The sequence below is a fragment of the Halichoerus grypus genome, chromosome 2 (assembly GCF_964656455.1).
Source record: "Halichoerus grypus chromosome 2, mHalGry1.hap1.1, whole genome shotgun sequence".
In the NCBI taxonomy this organism is placed as follows: domain Eukaryota; kingdom Metazoa; phylum Chordata; class Mammalia; order Carnivora; family Phocidae; genus Halichoerus; species Halichoerus grypus.
Genome location: NC_135713.1, coordinates 194,415,463 through 194,433,085, shown reverse-complemented (window position 1 = coordinate 194,433,085; position 17,623 = coordinate 194,415,463). Strand labels below are relative to the sequence as shown.

General features: G+C 39.2%; 1 protein-coding gene across 11 annotated transcripts in view; it reads right to left on the bottom strand.

Annotated features, from left to right (window-relative positions):
• The window catches only part of TANC2 (tetratricopeptide repeat, ankyrin repeat and coiled-coil containing 2), a 360,622-nt gene that overhangs the window by 87,700 nt on the left and 255,299 nt on the right, over positions 1-17,623 (bottom strand). For all 11 annotated transcript variants that reach the window (XM_036116207.2, XM_036116210.2, XM_036116204.2 and 8 more), the window contains 2 exons: positions 7,743-8,024; positions 3,524-3,657 (listed from right to left, as the gene is read on the bottom strand). In XM_036116207.2, the coding sequence (XP_035972100.1) occupies positions 3,524-3,657; positions 7,743-8,024 (416 nt within the window). The remainder of the gene's footprint in view (positions 1-3,523; positions 3,658-7,742; positions 8,025-17,623) is intronic.

The window sequence follows — 17,623 nt, the reverse complement described above, 5'->3', positions numbered from 1 at the left end:
TATTGGCTTTCTCCCACTGCAAGAACGTGGGCTACGTAACAGCGGGGGGACTGTGTCTGTTTTGTTCACTGCCTTAACTTCAGTCTTGTATTTGATGCATTCCAAACATCCATTCTAAATGAGTAAATTGATGATGATGATGGAAGCTCTTCAGCATTCAATGTATTTCCAAGGTGATATTTATTCTGATCTTCTAAAGAAGAAGCGGGAGCTAGTTTATCCAAAATATTTAGAAAAAAGCAGATGTCTTTTAAAGTTGCACTGAGTTAGCAATGAATATGAGGGAAATCTGAGACTGTTTCAGAAGCCCACTGCTAAGTGGGGACAGTTAAAAACGTAGCTGGGGGAAATATGCTGCTTCGAGCTCTGGGCTGGACTGGATGTCTATGAAGAAATTAGAACCTTATGATATTACAGATGACTCCCTGTTCCTCATTACTAATTAACCATGACAAGAGATTTCTCTGAATATTGGAAACAGACACGTTAAAACTCTTGTTCTTCTGTTGAAAATCCTCAAAGATAAGGAGAATAAGAGACATGCAAACTCCACCTATATGGCTATCTGTCTATAATCTCAGATTATAATATAGAAGGTTAGAAAGTAGATGTATGATTCATAAATGACTTAGCAGACAGAAGAACGAGAAACAAATGTCTGCTGGGAGGAAGGACAATAGGATGAGGCCAAATCATCTGTAAAACCTCAGAAAAGCACAGGAGTTAGAAGCACCAGGTGCTGTGGAAGATTGGGGTGAGGAAGGGAATTGAAAATACAGACATTATTTGAAGTTTATATAAGGGGCAGTTAGCTCTCCAGACAGCCACACCCACCCTGCCCAGCCAGATGACTACCTTCCCCAACACCCACAGGAAAGAGAATTATATTCATTAGAGAAACAAAACCAGGGAGAACAGACTTAGGGACATCAGACACAGAATAGGTAAGGGTCAAGTGCAGGACTGAAAACAAGGGACTTGAGTAAAAGTCTGCATACTGAATGGTGAAACTCCAGCTCTTCTCTTGCCAGCTCTAGATATAGACCCAGGATATAAATCCTCCAGGAAAGAGATGGGTGGATTTTTTGCTAGAGAAGAACAGCACAAAGAAAAAACTTTATGAACACTGACTTTTGGGTGTTTCCAACAAAGGCTGGTGGGTCATCTTACTGCTGTACAGTTAAGCTCTCTATACACATAAGCTTCCAATCAGTTTTCCAGTGCCTAAGTACTACGGAAGAGATAAGAGAAAATAACCCATCTATAAAACAAGAACAGAATGCCATGAAAAAGAAGGGAACAACTAGGGCAAAAGAAAGTTATTGGAAAACTATGACAGCCAATCCTTGTGAAAGGACTGGAAGGTGATGTTGTGAAAAATCTCTTAAAGTTAAATCAAAAACCAAAATAGAAAAACAAAAGTAGAATATAGGAAAGAAAACTAGAGTATCAGTATAAGAAATCTAATTTTTTATTAAAAAGAGTTGTAGAAGGAGAAAACAGAGCAGATGGTGGTGATAAAATTATCAATAAGTAGTACAAAAGCACTTCCCAGAATCAAAGACTATCTCCAGGTAGGTACCAAAACATTAAATGGAAAAAAGGCCCAAGGACAATGGTGATAAAAAAGAAGATCCTAAAAGTTTCTGGAGAGCAAAAATGGTATAAAGAATTAGGAATAAGGGGGACGCCTGGGTGGCTCAGTTGGTTAAGTGACTGCCTTCGGCTCGGGTCGTGATCTCAGGGTCCTGGGATTGAGTCCCACATCACGGTCCCTGCTCGGCGGGAAGCCTGCTTCTCCCTCTCCCACTTCCCCTGCTTGTGTTCCCTCTCACGCTGTTTCTTTCTCTCTCTCTCTGTCAATTAAATAAATAAATAAATAAATAAATCTTAAAAAAAAAAAAAAAGAATTAGGAATAAGGGATGCCTGGGAGGCTCAGTCAGTTAAGTGTCTGCCTTTGGCTCAGGTCATGATCCCAGCGTCCTGGGATTGAGTCCCTCATTGGGCTCCTTGCTCAACCTGCTTTTCCCTCTGCCTGCCGCTCCCCCTGCTTGTGCTAGCTCTCTCTCTCTCTCTCTCTCTCTCTGACAAATAGATAAATAAAAATCTTCAATAAAAAAAAGAATTAGGAATAAGAATATCATTTAATAACAAAATTATTAGAAGCTCAAGACAATGGAACAATGCCTTCAAAATTCTGAGGGGAAATAATTCTTAACCTAGAATTACATTATGTCATAGAAATAGTAATGAATGAGAATGGAATAAAGATGTTTTTAGAAACTTAAGTTTTAAAAACTTACCTCCTGTGCACTGGCGGATGTGCTCCACCAAAATGAGAGATAAAATCAAGAAAGAAGATGATGACATGGGATCAAACACAGAAGAGAAGTAATGCGAATTTCCAGGATAACAGCTAGGTGGTAAGCCTCGAGAGCATCCTAGGTCCAGGCTGAGCTTGATGGATGCTCTAAGATAGATGTCTCAGGGGAAATGTAACTGATGTAGAAAACTGTACTGAGAGGCATTTTACAAAGCTATTAAGGATTATGGATTATAGCTACAGATTTGAAAAAGAATAAGCAAATTTTACTTTATTTTTTAAATTTTTTTAAGTAGGCTACACACCTAACGTGGGGCTTGAACTCACAACCCTGAGATCAAGAGTCACATGGTCACATGCTCTACCAACTGAACCAGCCAGGTGCCCCATCAAGAATAAGCAAAATTTAAAATGAGGCATTTCGTAACCCCAGGAAAAACAAAATTGCTCAAGAAGGAAATGTTATCCTTGGTTCCACAATGAAACATATATGCACAGTACTAATACTGAAAATACTATAATGTGGATTCAGACAAAAATCATGATATAACGGTATGAGATGATGGAGGGAGGAAGTAAAGTGAAAGACCTAAAATTCTCATCATCCATAAGAAGCAGCAAGAAATAACATATAAAACTGATGAAAAAAATTAGAGCAGTATATGAATATTATTTAGAAACAGTGGAGGTAAAGATCAGAAGAACAGCCTCAGGGGTTGAAAGTGGCTGCCTTTGGCGTAAGGAGGGGAAAAGAATTGCTGGTTTTTATTATAAGTCTTTGAGCATTATTTGATTTTTGAAATCATGCATATGTTACTTTGATAAAAATAGAAATTTAAAACCCAAACATATAAAAATATTATGGACAGTATAGTATAGAAGGAAGAGTTTTGAACTAGGAATGAAAATAAACTACTGAGTGCTTATACTGTGATTTGGATAAATCATATAACTTCTTTGAGTTTCGACTTCTTTATCTATTCATTATGGGACTCTGGTTATTTCTGAGGGCCTTTCAAACAATAAGGTTTTCATTCCATAATGACAAAGTATTTTTCTAGGAGGAGCAAAGAAAGAGAAACTTTTCTCCATGGTCTCATGGTATAGCTGTACACATTTCTGTCCACTTTGCCAAGGGTCCCCCTACCTTTATGTCCAAATGGAACTGGCATGCCCGCACCCTGGAAACCCTATTGTACCTGCGAGGCTAGTCTCCGCATAGCCTCCTCCTGCCGCCTGCGCATTTCTGGGGTTCCTGGGCAGCTTCCACTGGGGATGGATGAATGGGCTGAAGGTGGCTGTGTGAGTGGCAGCTCTCTGTTGGCATCCACATCTGGATTAAAAAGATGAGATGTTTGTATGAGATATTCATAAAGCCCTGAGTAAAAGGAAGATTGATTAAATTCCATTTGTTCTATGATCTAGCAATTCTACTCCAAGAGAAATAAAAACTTAGGTCCACAGAAAAACTTGTACACAAATGTTCAAAGGAACAAGATTCATAACAGTGCAAAAGTGAAAATAATCCAAATGACCACCAACTGACGAACAGTTAAAATACGGAAAATCCATATAATGGAATATTACACTCATTCAAAGAAGCCAGTTACCATCTACCGTACGATTCTCTCTATATGAAGTTCCCAGAGTAGAGAAATCCATATAGACAAAAAGTAAATTGGTGGTTATATAGGGGTGAAGATAGGGAGTTAGGGGGAGAATGGAGATTGACCACTAATGGGCATTACTTTTAGGGGGGAGACAAAAATGTTCTGATATTAGATTATGGTGATTGCTGTACAACTCTGTAATAAACTAGAAAGCACTGAGCTGAACAATTTAAGTGGGTGAATTGTGTGGTATGTGAATTGTAACTTAATAAAAATAAAGCTGTTTTTAAAAAATTCCATTTGTTCATGTTATTTAGAAAATGCCTTATCTCCTACAAGAAATTTTATATATATATATATATTTATATATGGGTACAGATCACAGTATAAAAACGGGTACCAAAATTAGGAGATTGTTGATGGTCACTAGCCATTGAAAAGGAGGAGGAATAGGGGAAGGTAGTCCTCATTTAACTCCCCACCAGCAGGACTGAATTAAGACTTCTTCCATCCAGCTGGGAGAGGAAATTCTCTGGTCATTGGAGCCGAGTTCAGAATAACTGTAGGAGGATAGCAGTGGGAGGCAGCAGTGGAAAAAGACTGAAAATGTGTGAACTGAGGTAAAGCTCAGTGACTGTCACTGTATCATTTTTGTTGTTCACTCCTTCTCCCCACCCCATTCCCTTTGTCTGGTATTTGATTTTGTGGGCAATTACTGCCTGAATACCTTCTGTATTCCAGCTACTGTTTTCTGGAGATGACTTCCTTTTTGTCAGAGTATCTTTACTCTCTGCTTGGTACTCAGAGAACAGGAGAAACAAGTTCGTAGGTAGATAGCAGTCAATATGTACAGCAAACCGGCAAAACAGACTTCTGAAATGAGTGGACTAGGGAGGGTAGGGGTTACTCACTTCAACAGCTGTCTGGGGGCTTGGCAGCTGTTGGCAAATGTCAAATCCAAATAATACCTACCCTGAGACTTTTAGTGATGAGAAAAGATTGTCTTGTATTAGACAGAGCTTCCCTAACTACTGTACTGAGTATACTTGTAGTTAACGTAATAATGCCTAAATTACACAACGGGTCTATTTTTACAAGATGTTTTTGTTCTTTGTGTGTCTGTGCTGGGGGGGTGGGGGGGTGATGACGGTGGTGGGGGAGACTGACGGGGGAGTCGGGTTTGGGAAGGGGTGTGGGTGGAAAGCAGGATGACAGGCTACTGCCTGCCTTGACAGCTTTTCTGTACTGTCCCAGGGAAATGACAAGGAGGGGGCGGGCCGGGGGCTGAGTGTCTGTGGGGGAAGGACAGAGCCAGGCGAGGCAGGGCTGCAGGCTGAGAGGCTCACATCTTTCCCAGCAGTGCTGCGCAGTGTGCGGGAGGCAGGGGCAGAACAAAGAAGGCAGATGATGCAGAGATGGAAGCTGGGAGCTCCAACGATTTTCCACCTTGTTCTTGTTATTTCTACAACTGTTATCACTGGTATCACTGACGGAGGGTTAGGAAAGCCCTTGGGAATTCAAATAAACCTATCCCAGCTTGATGCAAATTAAAGTCTGTGGAAAAATTAAGCCATCTCTCCATACAGACATCATTCTTATTCATTAATGAAAGAAATTCTGCTGCTGCCAGGAAAACTCCCAGCCCCAGCTTACATAACAACAGATTAATGCCGAGAAACAGCTCGCACGCTTTATCAGTCACGTATTCTTGACTCTTCTTAAGGGCTAGTGGCTCTGGGAAGGTGGCGGAGGTAGGAGGTAGTTTGGACTTGGGCAGATTACAACAAAAATTATTTTGTACAAGGCTACTGCTGGTTCTGTGTAATTCTGATAAATACATAACCACATATTCTATCTCCTTTGACACCGTCTTCAAGTTTTGAAAGTTAACTATCAGGGCAAATCTACAGTCACAACATACGGACATTTATCTCAAGAATGGCAGCGTCCTGGTATTTTTAGAGTATCTCTGGAGATAAAAGGCAATGGATGTCAGAGAATAACTTAATGAACTACCTTTAAAGAACCTCTGCTTTGGGGAGCACATGGGCTGTGTTCTATTAACTCTTGCTCTCCCAGGTACCTTTGCTTTCTCAGAAAACAGCTCTTTTTGCCCTCGGGATTTATTCTGTCCTGCAGGATTCTACCATCCTGTTATCGCAACAGCGATATACAGAGGAGTCTGCTAATAACCAGAGCCTATTAGCAATCTGGTTTTCTTTCTGACACACTCAAAGAGTTAACCTCTTGGATTTCTCAGATAAGATGTAGTCTGGTGTGATATTTAAGCACTCAAAGGAAAATACTGGAATAGTCTGGAAAGTTAATTTCGACTACTTTTCAACTTCAAGAAGATATGTTTTTAGAATCACAGAATTTTAACACAGGAACAAATCTTAAAGATCACTTCCTCATTTTACAGATGAGAAAACAGGTCTAAAAAATTCAATTAAAATTCTCAAGTTACAAAATATGTGTAGTCACATGAGTGTTGGGGCTCAAACTCTGGGCTCTTGGCTCCCACGACACAATGTTAATTTCCCTCAGAAAAGCTTCCTGTAGAAACAGCATGACAGTGCTTGTGAGAAAGGAATTCTTCCATACCAATTTTTATCATACCCTGGGACTCTTAATTTAACCAGTTTTCTCTGTAGACACTAGTTCTTCTCCATGTGAGATATCCATTAAGTTAACCAGAGGTAATCTGCCTACTTAATGACAGGAGGCTGCTAATTAATTTCATCAGGAAGCCAGAATATCTGGAGGATGTGAAGAGAGTTCCTGTTGAGTTTCTAGCATGTGCTAGACTCTGTAACTACCATGATCTCAAGCCATTTCTAGTGGTTGCTGTCTGAAAATTTGCGGTGAGCTAGATTATTGATTTGGACTAGCAGAGCAATAGTTTCTGGTTTTGTTCTAAGTAATAGAAACCAGGCAGACTAGTTCTATATATATAGGTTATATAGGAAGAACATCCATACATTCTCTTTCTTCAGATGATTTCCTCCAATAAGGAGAGGCAGGACAGCAAAGTGGGTAAGAGACTGGCCTCTGAAACAGACTGCTTAGGCTCACTTGTTTCACCATTGACTGGCTTTGAAACCTAGGAGGTCTACTTAACCTCTTTGAGCCTCAGATCACTTCTCTGTGACATGAAGATAACAGGAATTACCTTACTGAGTTGATAAGAGGATTGGGTGAATTAATACTGGTTAAGATCTTAGAGAGTGCCTGGTACTAAGGACCACGTGAGTATTTTAAAAATAAGATCCTGGTGGTGATCGTTAAGCTGTGCCCTGCGATGAAAGAAGTATGAATATATATGAGATCTCAGCATCTTTTCACAAGGAAGCAGGAGAAACCCTTCAAGGACACAATGAAGTTCGAGCCCAAGCAGTGCAGTACTGACTTCAAGAGCAAGGGAACTAAAGCTGCACACAAACTGTGCGGGCTCGGAGCGAGAGGACACGGGCCCTGGCTGAGCAACAGCCGACAGTGATGGGTGCAACCGGCTCTTACAGGCGATGCTGCAGTCATCGTCCAAAGGACAGAGTAACCAGACTGCCAGAAGGGAAGAGTCATAAATTTATTCCCAGAGAAAGGTTTTCTCAGTCACACTTAGGTGACCGCTAGGTATGTGGGTTAAATGTAAACAGAGTATTACATTCTTTCTCTCAACTCTGAATTAATGGTCCTCTCGTGTAAGTCAGGTTTTTGCAGATCAGAAAATAAAAGGATATAAGGCTTAATAGGTCAGAAAAACTTTCAGAGCAACAAAGCAGGGAGTTCTTTAAAAAGGAATACGTACGTTTGGGGGAGGCGTGTGGGCTGTCTGAGGCGATCTGTCTCATCCGTGTTCCATGGCAGCTGAGGGCCACCAGTCTGGAAATGATGGCAGTTTTGCCGAACCCAATGTTTCCCACAATCACTACTCCTTGGTTCACGCTGGCATTTGAACTCTGAAGTTGAGCATCTATTTCATGGAAAACCCAATCCCGGCCAACAAACACTGACTCTGTAGTGATGCTGGGCACTTCAAAGAGCAGAGGCTTCAGGGAGATATCTGGAGGCCTATAAGGTGCAAAGTGAACTGGAAGGAACAATAAGAGAACACAGAACTTAGGCCAAACTGTCATCATTGAAAGAAATACAGAAGAAGAGCAGCATGGTTTAGGAGACTCTTAGTTACAGTACGATGGTATTCTGGGTTATTCAGCAAATAATACAACTCAATTTTGCTTCTACATAGATAGGCAATGGCAGGTGAGCTAGGGTCATTTGATACTCCAATTGGCAGAAAACAAACATAGTTAAAATGCCAATGATTTATGGAACAGTCAGAAAGACAGGGTGATATTCAAAATTATTAAACAGTGGGGATGGCCCGGCACCAGCACTCCAAATGGATGCCAAAGCAGTACGGAAGCAGGGTCCTTAAGGCTTCCTTCTACGCCTGGAGATAATCTTTTAGCTGCTGGATTGTGGGGAGATACAGGGTTAGAGTCCCTGGGGGACAGTCCAGGCTATGGCAGAGCACCCAGATGGCTTACAGCATCAGCTCTTTACCAACCACTAAGGATATATTTCAATATTTAACAACTAATATGGCTACGTGTCTGTTTCTCTAAAAATACCAGTGAAAACAGTAATTCCTTTTAAGTTCATAATGGTATTTTTCTTTTTAATTTAGTAGGTATATTAGAATAAGCAAAGCCTCTAAAAGCTCTGATAGTTTAAAAAGTCTTCAACATGTTAAGCAGTCAAGGAAGCAGAAACCAAACTTTGACCTCAGGTGTTTGCTCGTCTACTGCTTGTATTCATGCCAATTAAAAAAACAAAACAAAACCAAAAAACCAAGAGTTTGGCTTACAAAACCAAAAAACCAACAGTTTGGCTTATATACACCATGTCTTGGAGACAGATCCCACTGCTTTTCTCAAGATTTTTTTCTGTGCTTCTGTAGTTGTGGGATGTACTAAAATTCAAGCATGAGCTCTACTTTCAATAGTTTTCTAAAAATGCATAATAGATGTAACTTGCTTTCAAAGATCAACCTTCTAATTTTATTGATGGTAGAAAGAAGTCTTGTCTATGACCTCCCTTATCTGGGTTAAATGCCTTCCTAACTGTTCAGAGAGTAGCTCTAAGATGTATCATTTTATCTGTCTGCAACCAGGTTGTTGTTGTTGCTGTTTTTAAAGTAAGCTCTATGCCCAGTGTGGGGCTTGAACTCACGACCCAGAGATCAAGAGTCACATGCTCTATCAACTGAGCCAGACAGGTGCCCCAGGAACCAGATATTTTATTTTTGTATCTTTAACCTTAGCACAGTGCTTTGACAGATAGCAGGTACTCAATAAATGTTTACTGAAAGAATTAATTAAAAATAAGGTATTATACTCTAACCCCCTTTTATATTTTGGAGTATAAAGCCCAGGGGAAGGGGATGAGGACAGGAGAAAGGAAAATCATAAAAGGGGGAAATGAGATCTATTTATACTGCTTATATTATTCTAGAACATGATTAAACCACTTAGACATAATTAAACGGGATCTAGAGATGGCAGCTTACTTGAGAAAATCTACTCACAAGCAAGCATACATGTACACACTCTCATTAAAAACTCTCTGAAAGCTATTAGAATGATAAAAGCATTAAAAAAAGGATAACAATTCCAAAAATAGTGCAAATAATTAAAAGTATAAAGCCAAACTCTAAAAAGAGAAGAAAACAGTTTCCTATATCAGTTTTAAAATGTCCCAAATGTTCACTTAAAAAAAAAAAGAAAAAAGGCTGTGGAGATTCGGCTATATAATTGCTTATAATTTCCTGATTCTCATCTCTTTAACAAAACTTACTCTTTTAAAATCCATAACTAAAAAAAATAAAATAATAAAATCCACAACTATAGGCTATTATAACACTGTATGTTAACTAACTGGAATTAAAAATTTTTTTAAATCCATAACTGTAATTACAGAATTCAGTGAAAATTTGACTATTAACTTGCTAAATCTATTCTTTTTCATTCTAATGGCTTGTAGCTCATAGTCTATTTTACCTTTCTTAAACATTACTTCATTGAGCTACACTTTACAGATCATAAAATTCACCCTTTTAAAGTATCCAGTTCAGTGGTTTTCAGTACAGTTGACCCTTGCACTACATGGGGGATAGAGGAGCTGATGCCTCATGGAGTTGAAAATCCACGTGTAACATCTGACTCACCCAAAACCTTACTAATATAGCCTATCTGACTCAAAGCCTTACCGGTAGCCAACTAACCCATATTTTGTATGTTATACATACTATACACTATATTCTTACAATAAAGCTAGAGAAAAGAAAATGTTAGTAAGAAAATCATAAGAGAAAATACATGTAGAGTAGTGTCTGTAAAAAATCCACATATAAGTCAACCAGCCCAGTTTAAATCTGTGTTGGTCAAGGGTCAACTATACATTTACAAAGTTGTGCAACCATCACTATCTAATTCCTGAACATTTTTATCATCCCGCAAAGAAAACTCTACACCCCTTAACTGTTACTTCCCAGTCCCCCTTCCTCCCAGACCCTGGCAACCAGACTTCCTGTCTTTACAGATTTGCCTATTCTGGACATACACGATAAATGTTACTGTGTGATACGTGACCTTTTGTGTCTGGCTCATTTAGTATAATGTTTTTGAGGTTCATTCATGTTGAAGCATGTATCAGTACTTCATTCTTTTTATTGTTGAGTAATATTCCATTATATGGATCTATCACATTTTGTTTATCAATTTATCTGATAAACATCTGCTTTGTTTCCACTTTTTGGCTATTATGAATTATGCTGGTATAAACATTCATGTATAAGTTTTTGTGTACATATGTTTTCAGTTATCTTGGGTATATATCTAGGAGTGGTATTGCTGAGTCATGTGGAAACTCTATGTTTAACTTTTTGAGAAACTGCCAAACTGTTCTATTTTGCTTTTTGCTATTTTTTACAGAAGTAATATATATTCACTATAGAAAATTTAGGAATAGCAGATAAACAAGATAATAATTGTACTCCCAGTAGCCAGAGAGAAACACTACTCATATATATTCTGAATTTTTTTCTGTACCATAAATACTTATTTTAAAAACCCAAAATGGGATCATACTGTTTTATAATCTTTTTTCATTTTTCACTTACCAATTCCAGAGTTCTGAAAAGGTTGATTCTGTCAGACTTGCCAGCTTAATGGCTACTTCAATGGGGGGACTGATTCTTGGAGCTCCCTACTCCCACCATTTTCCATGTCATTTGACAGTAGGTGCTGCTACCTACTCGGGGCTTCCTGGGCCCCTGGGAGTGCTTGGTGGGCACCCAGACAGACACACTGAGATCTGGGTGAGCAGTGACAGGACTCCCCGGGAGGAAGGAGAAAATAGATCAGTTGGCTTGAGATGAGTCTAATTAGGCCTAGCGAGACCTAAAGTCACAGAACTGGTTTCAGAACTAGAAACAAAACCTAATTCTGACTCAAAAAAACAGGTTTTTTCCATTATATTATGGTGCAGCTGCTCTACAGGATATCACTTCCAAATCTGAAAGTGACATGAATGATCCCACTGATGACCAGGATTGATTAGGCTTAGCTGATGGGCTAAGCTGTCTTCTTTCTCCTTCACCTCTCCTGTGCTTCCCTTTAGGAACTGTGTGCTTAGCCAGAAATGACCTTTCCAGAGAGAGAAGAGCTACAGAAACTCTCATATGATTTCTACACTAACTGAATTATTTCTTCAGGTCCAAGATTACTTTATATTTCGTATCAACAGGGCTTTCATGAATATGACCAATGCTAATTTATAATATGGAATTATGTATAGATTCAATTTAAATGCTTAAGTTTTTGAGAAAAATTCTCTTAACTTGTTCTCATGTTGACGTAATCTCCCATCATATTTTATTCTACTGAGAAAGCTTTGACATTTTAAAAAGTTATTTAAAAATTTTTCTAAAAATGTAATCAATTCACAAAAGCCTCAAGGGAAGAACAGACAAAATTAGCCAGTACCATATGGTAAAACAACTGTAGATGCCAAGAACAGCCTAGAAACAATTTCTGTACCTCAGAACCTAAGGCTTTTGTCAGCTCAGTATGATAGAAGAAAGCCCTACTTCCTATGTACCAACAATACATTTAGGGCATATGAACAAGAAAGCATTTTGGGCTGCATTGTGAGATATGGAGGTAATGGATGTTCTCTGTGGAGTTCATATTCCTAAATAATGTTTGTTTGGGATATCAGCTGGCTTCCAAGAGATTTTCTAAGGCAGAAACACTGAAATAATCCATGAGAAATTACCACTGTAACTACAGCTGAGCTAAGGGAAAAAAGATGAGCTAATCCATACCATTTAGTAACAGATGTGGCTTTCTTACCCCTGGCACTCAAGAGTTGGCAGTCCCAGCACAGCAAAGACCATCTCACCCCTCTCAAAGCATTCTAATAAAGTATAGTGGGGCGCCTGGGTGGCTCAGTTAAGCATCTGACTTGGTTTCTCGAGTCTCACATCAGGCTCCGCGCTTAGCAGGGAGTCTGCTTGAAGATTCTCTCCCTCTGCCTCCACCCTGACTCGAGGGCACGCTCACTCTCTCCCTCAAAAAATAAATCTTTTTTTTTTAACTGTACTGATACCTATAATTTACTTCAAAATTCATAAAAAATAATGGGTGGGTAAAGAGATGGGCAGATGGATAGACAGGTTATGATAAAATAAGGTAGCAAAATGTTCATGATATAACCAAGGTGGTGGGTCTGTAAGTGTTAATTGTAAGATTCTTTCCTTTCTGGTACATCTGAAAATCTTCCTAATAAAATGTTAAAGGAAAAAAAAAAACATGGAAAGGAATCACATTTCAATAGGGCACACAAATGAGACAAGCTTTGGAAAGTAGTTTTAAAAAGGATTTAATAACCACTCTAGATTCAGATCAGTGTGGGCATCTCTTCAGTGTGTGCATCTCTTCGATGCAAATGAGGCTTGTGGCAGACGAATGAGTTCCCTCTAGGAAACAGTCTCTGTGAGACCATTAATAAATGTAATTATATACCTAGGCTTATGGAGAAAAGAGACCTTTGTTTAACTAAGGCAAAGTGTAAACATTAAAAAACAACAACACTAAAGTGCATTAAGGCTAAGAGATCAGCCTGCCCAAATGCAAATATAAACATCTGCTGTAAGTGGAAAAGGGGAAGGGAAAATGGAGGCAAAGGAGCTCTAAGTGGATTTGGACTAAAGCATGTTTACTCGTGGAAAACCATCATGAATCATCTTAAAAGAAGTCAGTCACAGGAATGGCAGAAGAAAGGGTGTGTGTAATACAGCCAAGGTCTGGTGCAAACAGGAGCAGAGTTGTGTTTCCTCACATTCTTCTACAATGACTGTAAAGTCTAGCCTGGAAGCACCTCTGTTCCTCAGAACAAAAGATAATTTCAGGCTTATTCTTAGGGTTCATGACATGCATGCCATTCTCAACACAGAGCAGAGAAAAAACACATGTGCTGCAGACACAACCTGATATCACATCAGCGCCGAACATCACTCAAAAAAACACCGCTTATTTTTTTCTTAAGAAATGTTTAAACCAGGGTAGGGGTTGAGTTGTCTACTGAGTTTCTAGAAGGTTCACTCTCCCATTTACAGGAGTCAAATCTCTTTAGGGACTGTTGTTTATTCTTGCTGCTCTGGAAAGGACTACAGTAGACAGCTATTCCTACACCAGGAAATAAGTTTCTAAAGAATGTAAAGCAATTTGAAGGAGGTCTTAAAAGATAACAGGCTAAGAAATGTTCATTCCAGAGAACTCCTGTTTAAAAAAAAAAAAAAAAAGGTTAAGGGGCTCCTGGGTGGCTCAGTCGGTTAAGCGTCTGCCTTTCGCTCTGGTCGTGATCCCAGTGTCCTGGGATCGAGCCCCGCATAAGGCTCCCTGCTCAGCGGGAAGCCTGCTTCTCCCTCTCCCACTCCCCCTGCTTGTGTTCCTGCTCTCGCTGTGTCTCTCTCTGTCAAATAAATAAATAAAATCTTAAAAAATAAAAGGTTAAATAAAGCAGAATCACTTTTGGGGTCAATAAGGAAACATAGCAGAGTAGGAAGAACGGTGGACTCAGAGCCAAGATCCCTTAGTTTGTATCCTGTCTCTGTTACTTACTGGTTGTGTGACTTTAGGATAAGTACTTAGGCTCTGGATATCTCAGTCTTCCTCATTTTTAAAATAGGGGTAAGAATGACACTGTGAGGATTAGATGAGTTAACAGATGGGATGGGCCTAGGACAGCGTCTGGTGGTTAACCGTGTTAGCTGCCAGCACTAGCGACATCATCAAGCCAAAAAGACATCTGGAGTAACCGTAATCCACCCCCCCCCAACTTATTTAAAACAAAACTTAGCAAAAAAGATATCGAGAACATACTGACTCTCTTTAAGGCACCTTCCCTTTGAGGCTTCTGACTTGTCTCCCTTCTTCCTTTCCCCACCCAATATTTTTTGAAACAGCCCCGCTTGCTCTCTTCACTTCTGCAGCAACGGCACACTCTAGCCTGGCCTCCTCCCATATTATTCATATCTGCTCAAATTGTTTTGGTTAAAGTCACTAAAGCCTTTCTAATTGTTAAGTACGATGATTTCTTTTTCTAGTCTTTATGCTTCTTAACCACTCCTCAGGATTTAACACTTTTAACTAACTCCCACTTTTGGAAATGCATTCCCTTCTTGGGCTTCACATGGCAACACTTCCTTCTAGTTCTTTTTGTCCTCTCCTCCTGATGTGTCTTTAATGATTCCTCCTCTTCTGCCCATCCCTAAGATATTGCCAATTCTCGGTTCTATATTTCATTTTTTTCTTCTTCATGATCCCTGGATAATCTCAAAGGAATAGACTAAAAGGTTTCACAGCTAAGTGGTGATGGTTTGTATTTCTATTCCTCATTACCAAACTCCTATACAGCATCTCCAACAACTCACCAGAGTTACCTATTTGGATTTCCAATAGAAACCTCAAACTTCAAGTGTTTAAAAGTAAAGTTACTGTCTCACTCACCTTAATCTATTCTTTCTCTTCCACTTATTATCTCAGTTAATGAAGTATCACCAATCTGCCTGATCTTTCCACATAGAAACTTGACACTCATCAGGATTTCTTCTTCCTTAATATTTATATCTAATTTGTCACAAGTCCTACCAGTAATTCTTGAGGAGTGGGGCACCTGAGTTGGCTCAGTTGGCTGAGTGTCCGACTCTTGGTTTCAGCTCAGGTCATGATCTCAGAGTCGTGAGATCCAGCCCCATGTCGGACTCCATGCTCAGCAGGGAGTCTGCCTGAGATTCTCTCCCTCTCCTTCTGTCCCTCCCCCTGCTCATGCTCTCTCTCTCTCTCTAAAATAAATTAGTAAATCTTTAAAAAAAAAAATTCTTGAGGAATATCTCTCAGATATAATTCCTTTTTTCTTTCCTATTCCACTGCTACTAGAGAGATACGACCTTGGGGGAGGTGCTGATCACTCTTAAGTCTCAATTTTGTCATCTGTAAATGAGGGTAATAAGAGTATTTACCCCATTAGGCTAAATGAGAACATGTATGTTAAGTTCTTAGCTCAGAACCTTAATCCTCAATGAATGGCAGCCATATAGTTTAGGTTCTCAACATCTCTTGCTTTTACTATGTACTTAAATAGGCTATTATTCCTTCTGTATACAGCTACCAAATCTATCTATCTATCTATCTATCTATCTATCTATCTATCTATCTATCTACCTACCTACCTACCTACCTATCTATCTTGATCATGTCAACCTCTACACTCTACCCTTACATGTCATCAACTTGCCCTACCACAGTCACCTAACCTATTAAGTTAACTTAATTAACTTACTAACTAGTACAGTTCTTGTCATAGGGTAGGTATATTCAATAACATTCAATAAATGAATTCATGAATGAAAATAGTTAATATGGATTTTTCTTCCCCAACTGAAGGGAAATATAGTAGTATACACTTCACTTTGGTAGAGCAGAAGGGTTCAAGGAAGACAGTTAAGGGATACAAATTCAGGTCTTTGAAAAATCACTGCTCTGTACTATAATAATAAAAAGAAATGAATCATTCGTTTGGCACCTTTCAAGGATACATTCCTGTTTAAAGGCAACTGTCATAAACAAGTGGGTCATTAAATAACAAGATAGAGAAGGAAAAATGTTATTTTCCAAGCTCTGTGCATATCACAGGCAAGGCCTGGATGTTGACCAATAATCAAAGAATACTATTCTTACAGGAAGCTGGGGGAAGCAAGAAAAATGGTATCTTAGAGCTAGTGTCCAGAGAGGACAGAATAGATCCTTCTAAAGCCAATTCTTGCTTCTTTTAGAAAAGTTACTAAGAAGGCTGGATTCACACAAATCCATTTAGTAACTGAGGTCTTGCTAATGCTACATGTGAGATTTATTTTTGTGCAACAAATGATATTTAAATTTTCATCATTATAGGTACAATATGTAGTTTAGTTCAGAGAGAACTCAATTCTAACTACCAAGCCAGTCTTTTTTTTTTTTTTTTCTTTGAGAGAGAGAGCAAGCGAGAAGGAGGGGAGGGACAGAGGGAGAGGGAGAGAGAGAATCTTAAGCGGGTACCATGCTCAGTGCAGAACTTGACTCAGGGCTTGATCTCATGACCCTGAGATCATAACCTGAGCTGAAATCAAGAGTCAGACACTTAACCAACTGAGCCACCTAGGTGCCCCTAAGCCAGCCATTTTCTAATGAGAGATGGGTTTATGCTCCAGTCCACTTCATCTATAATTTTCTTTTTAAAAATATGACATGAATTTCTACTTCTGTCCAAGATGGAGTAAAAAGGACTATATTTATCCTCCTACCTAAAAGAATCCCCAAACAAACCTCTAGACAAAGTATATAAAACAATGGTTTTTAAGACATTAGATATAAGCAATGAAAAATAATGATCCCTGAGAGATGGAAAACAATAGGCATATCCCATGCCCATTTACTGCCTTAAGAGAACTTCCAGGCCATAATGTAGGGAGGGAAAACCCAGTCAGATTCTAGCAGACTCCCTGAATTGAGGAGATGGAACTGAGAATCCAGGGAGACTAAGGCAGCAACTGTTCAAAGGACAGAGTTCTGAGAAGGTGAGCACTGAACAGAAATAAATCTGAAGATCTGTGGAAAGTAGAATACTGACTGGCACATGTATGTGAGAAAGCTGCTCAACACCAGGAGATGACCTATCCAAGATGATTAGAGGGAAGAGGGCCTAAATAGTTCCTATTACCAGCAGCCAGAATAGAAAACCTCACCATTTCCAGGACATTGAGTAGGATATTCAGAAAGGTCTTGTCTCAGTAGTATCAAATAATAAGACTATAATAAATATTGTTCTGGTCCTACTCAACAACTCTTAAAGGCAAGACCCAAAATTAATTATACTGTTTCCAAATAACTTCAACATTCCTGAAAAAAGTTGAAGAATATTTGTAAGAATACAAAAATATCCAACATGCAGTGAGGTAAAATCCACCATGTCTGGCATCCAAACAGAGATTGTTAGGCATGCAAAGCAGCAGGAAAAAAAAGGAACCATAATTAGGAGAAAAATCAACTAACTGAAACTGACCCAGAACTGACACAGATGTTAGAA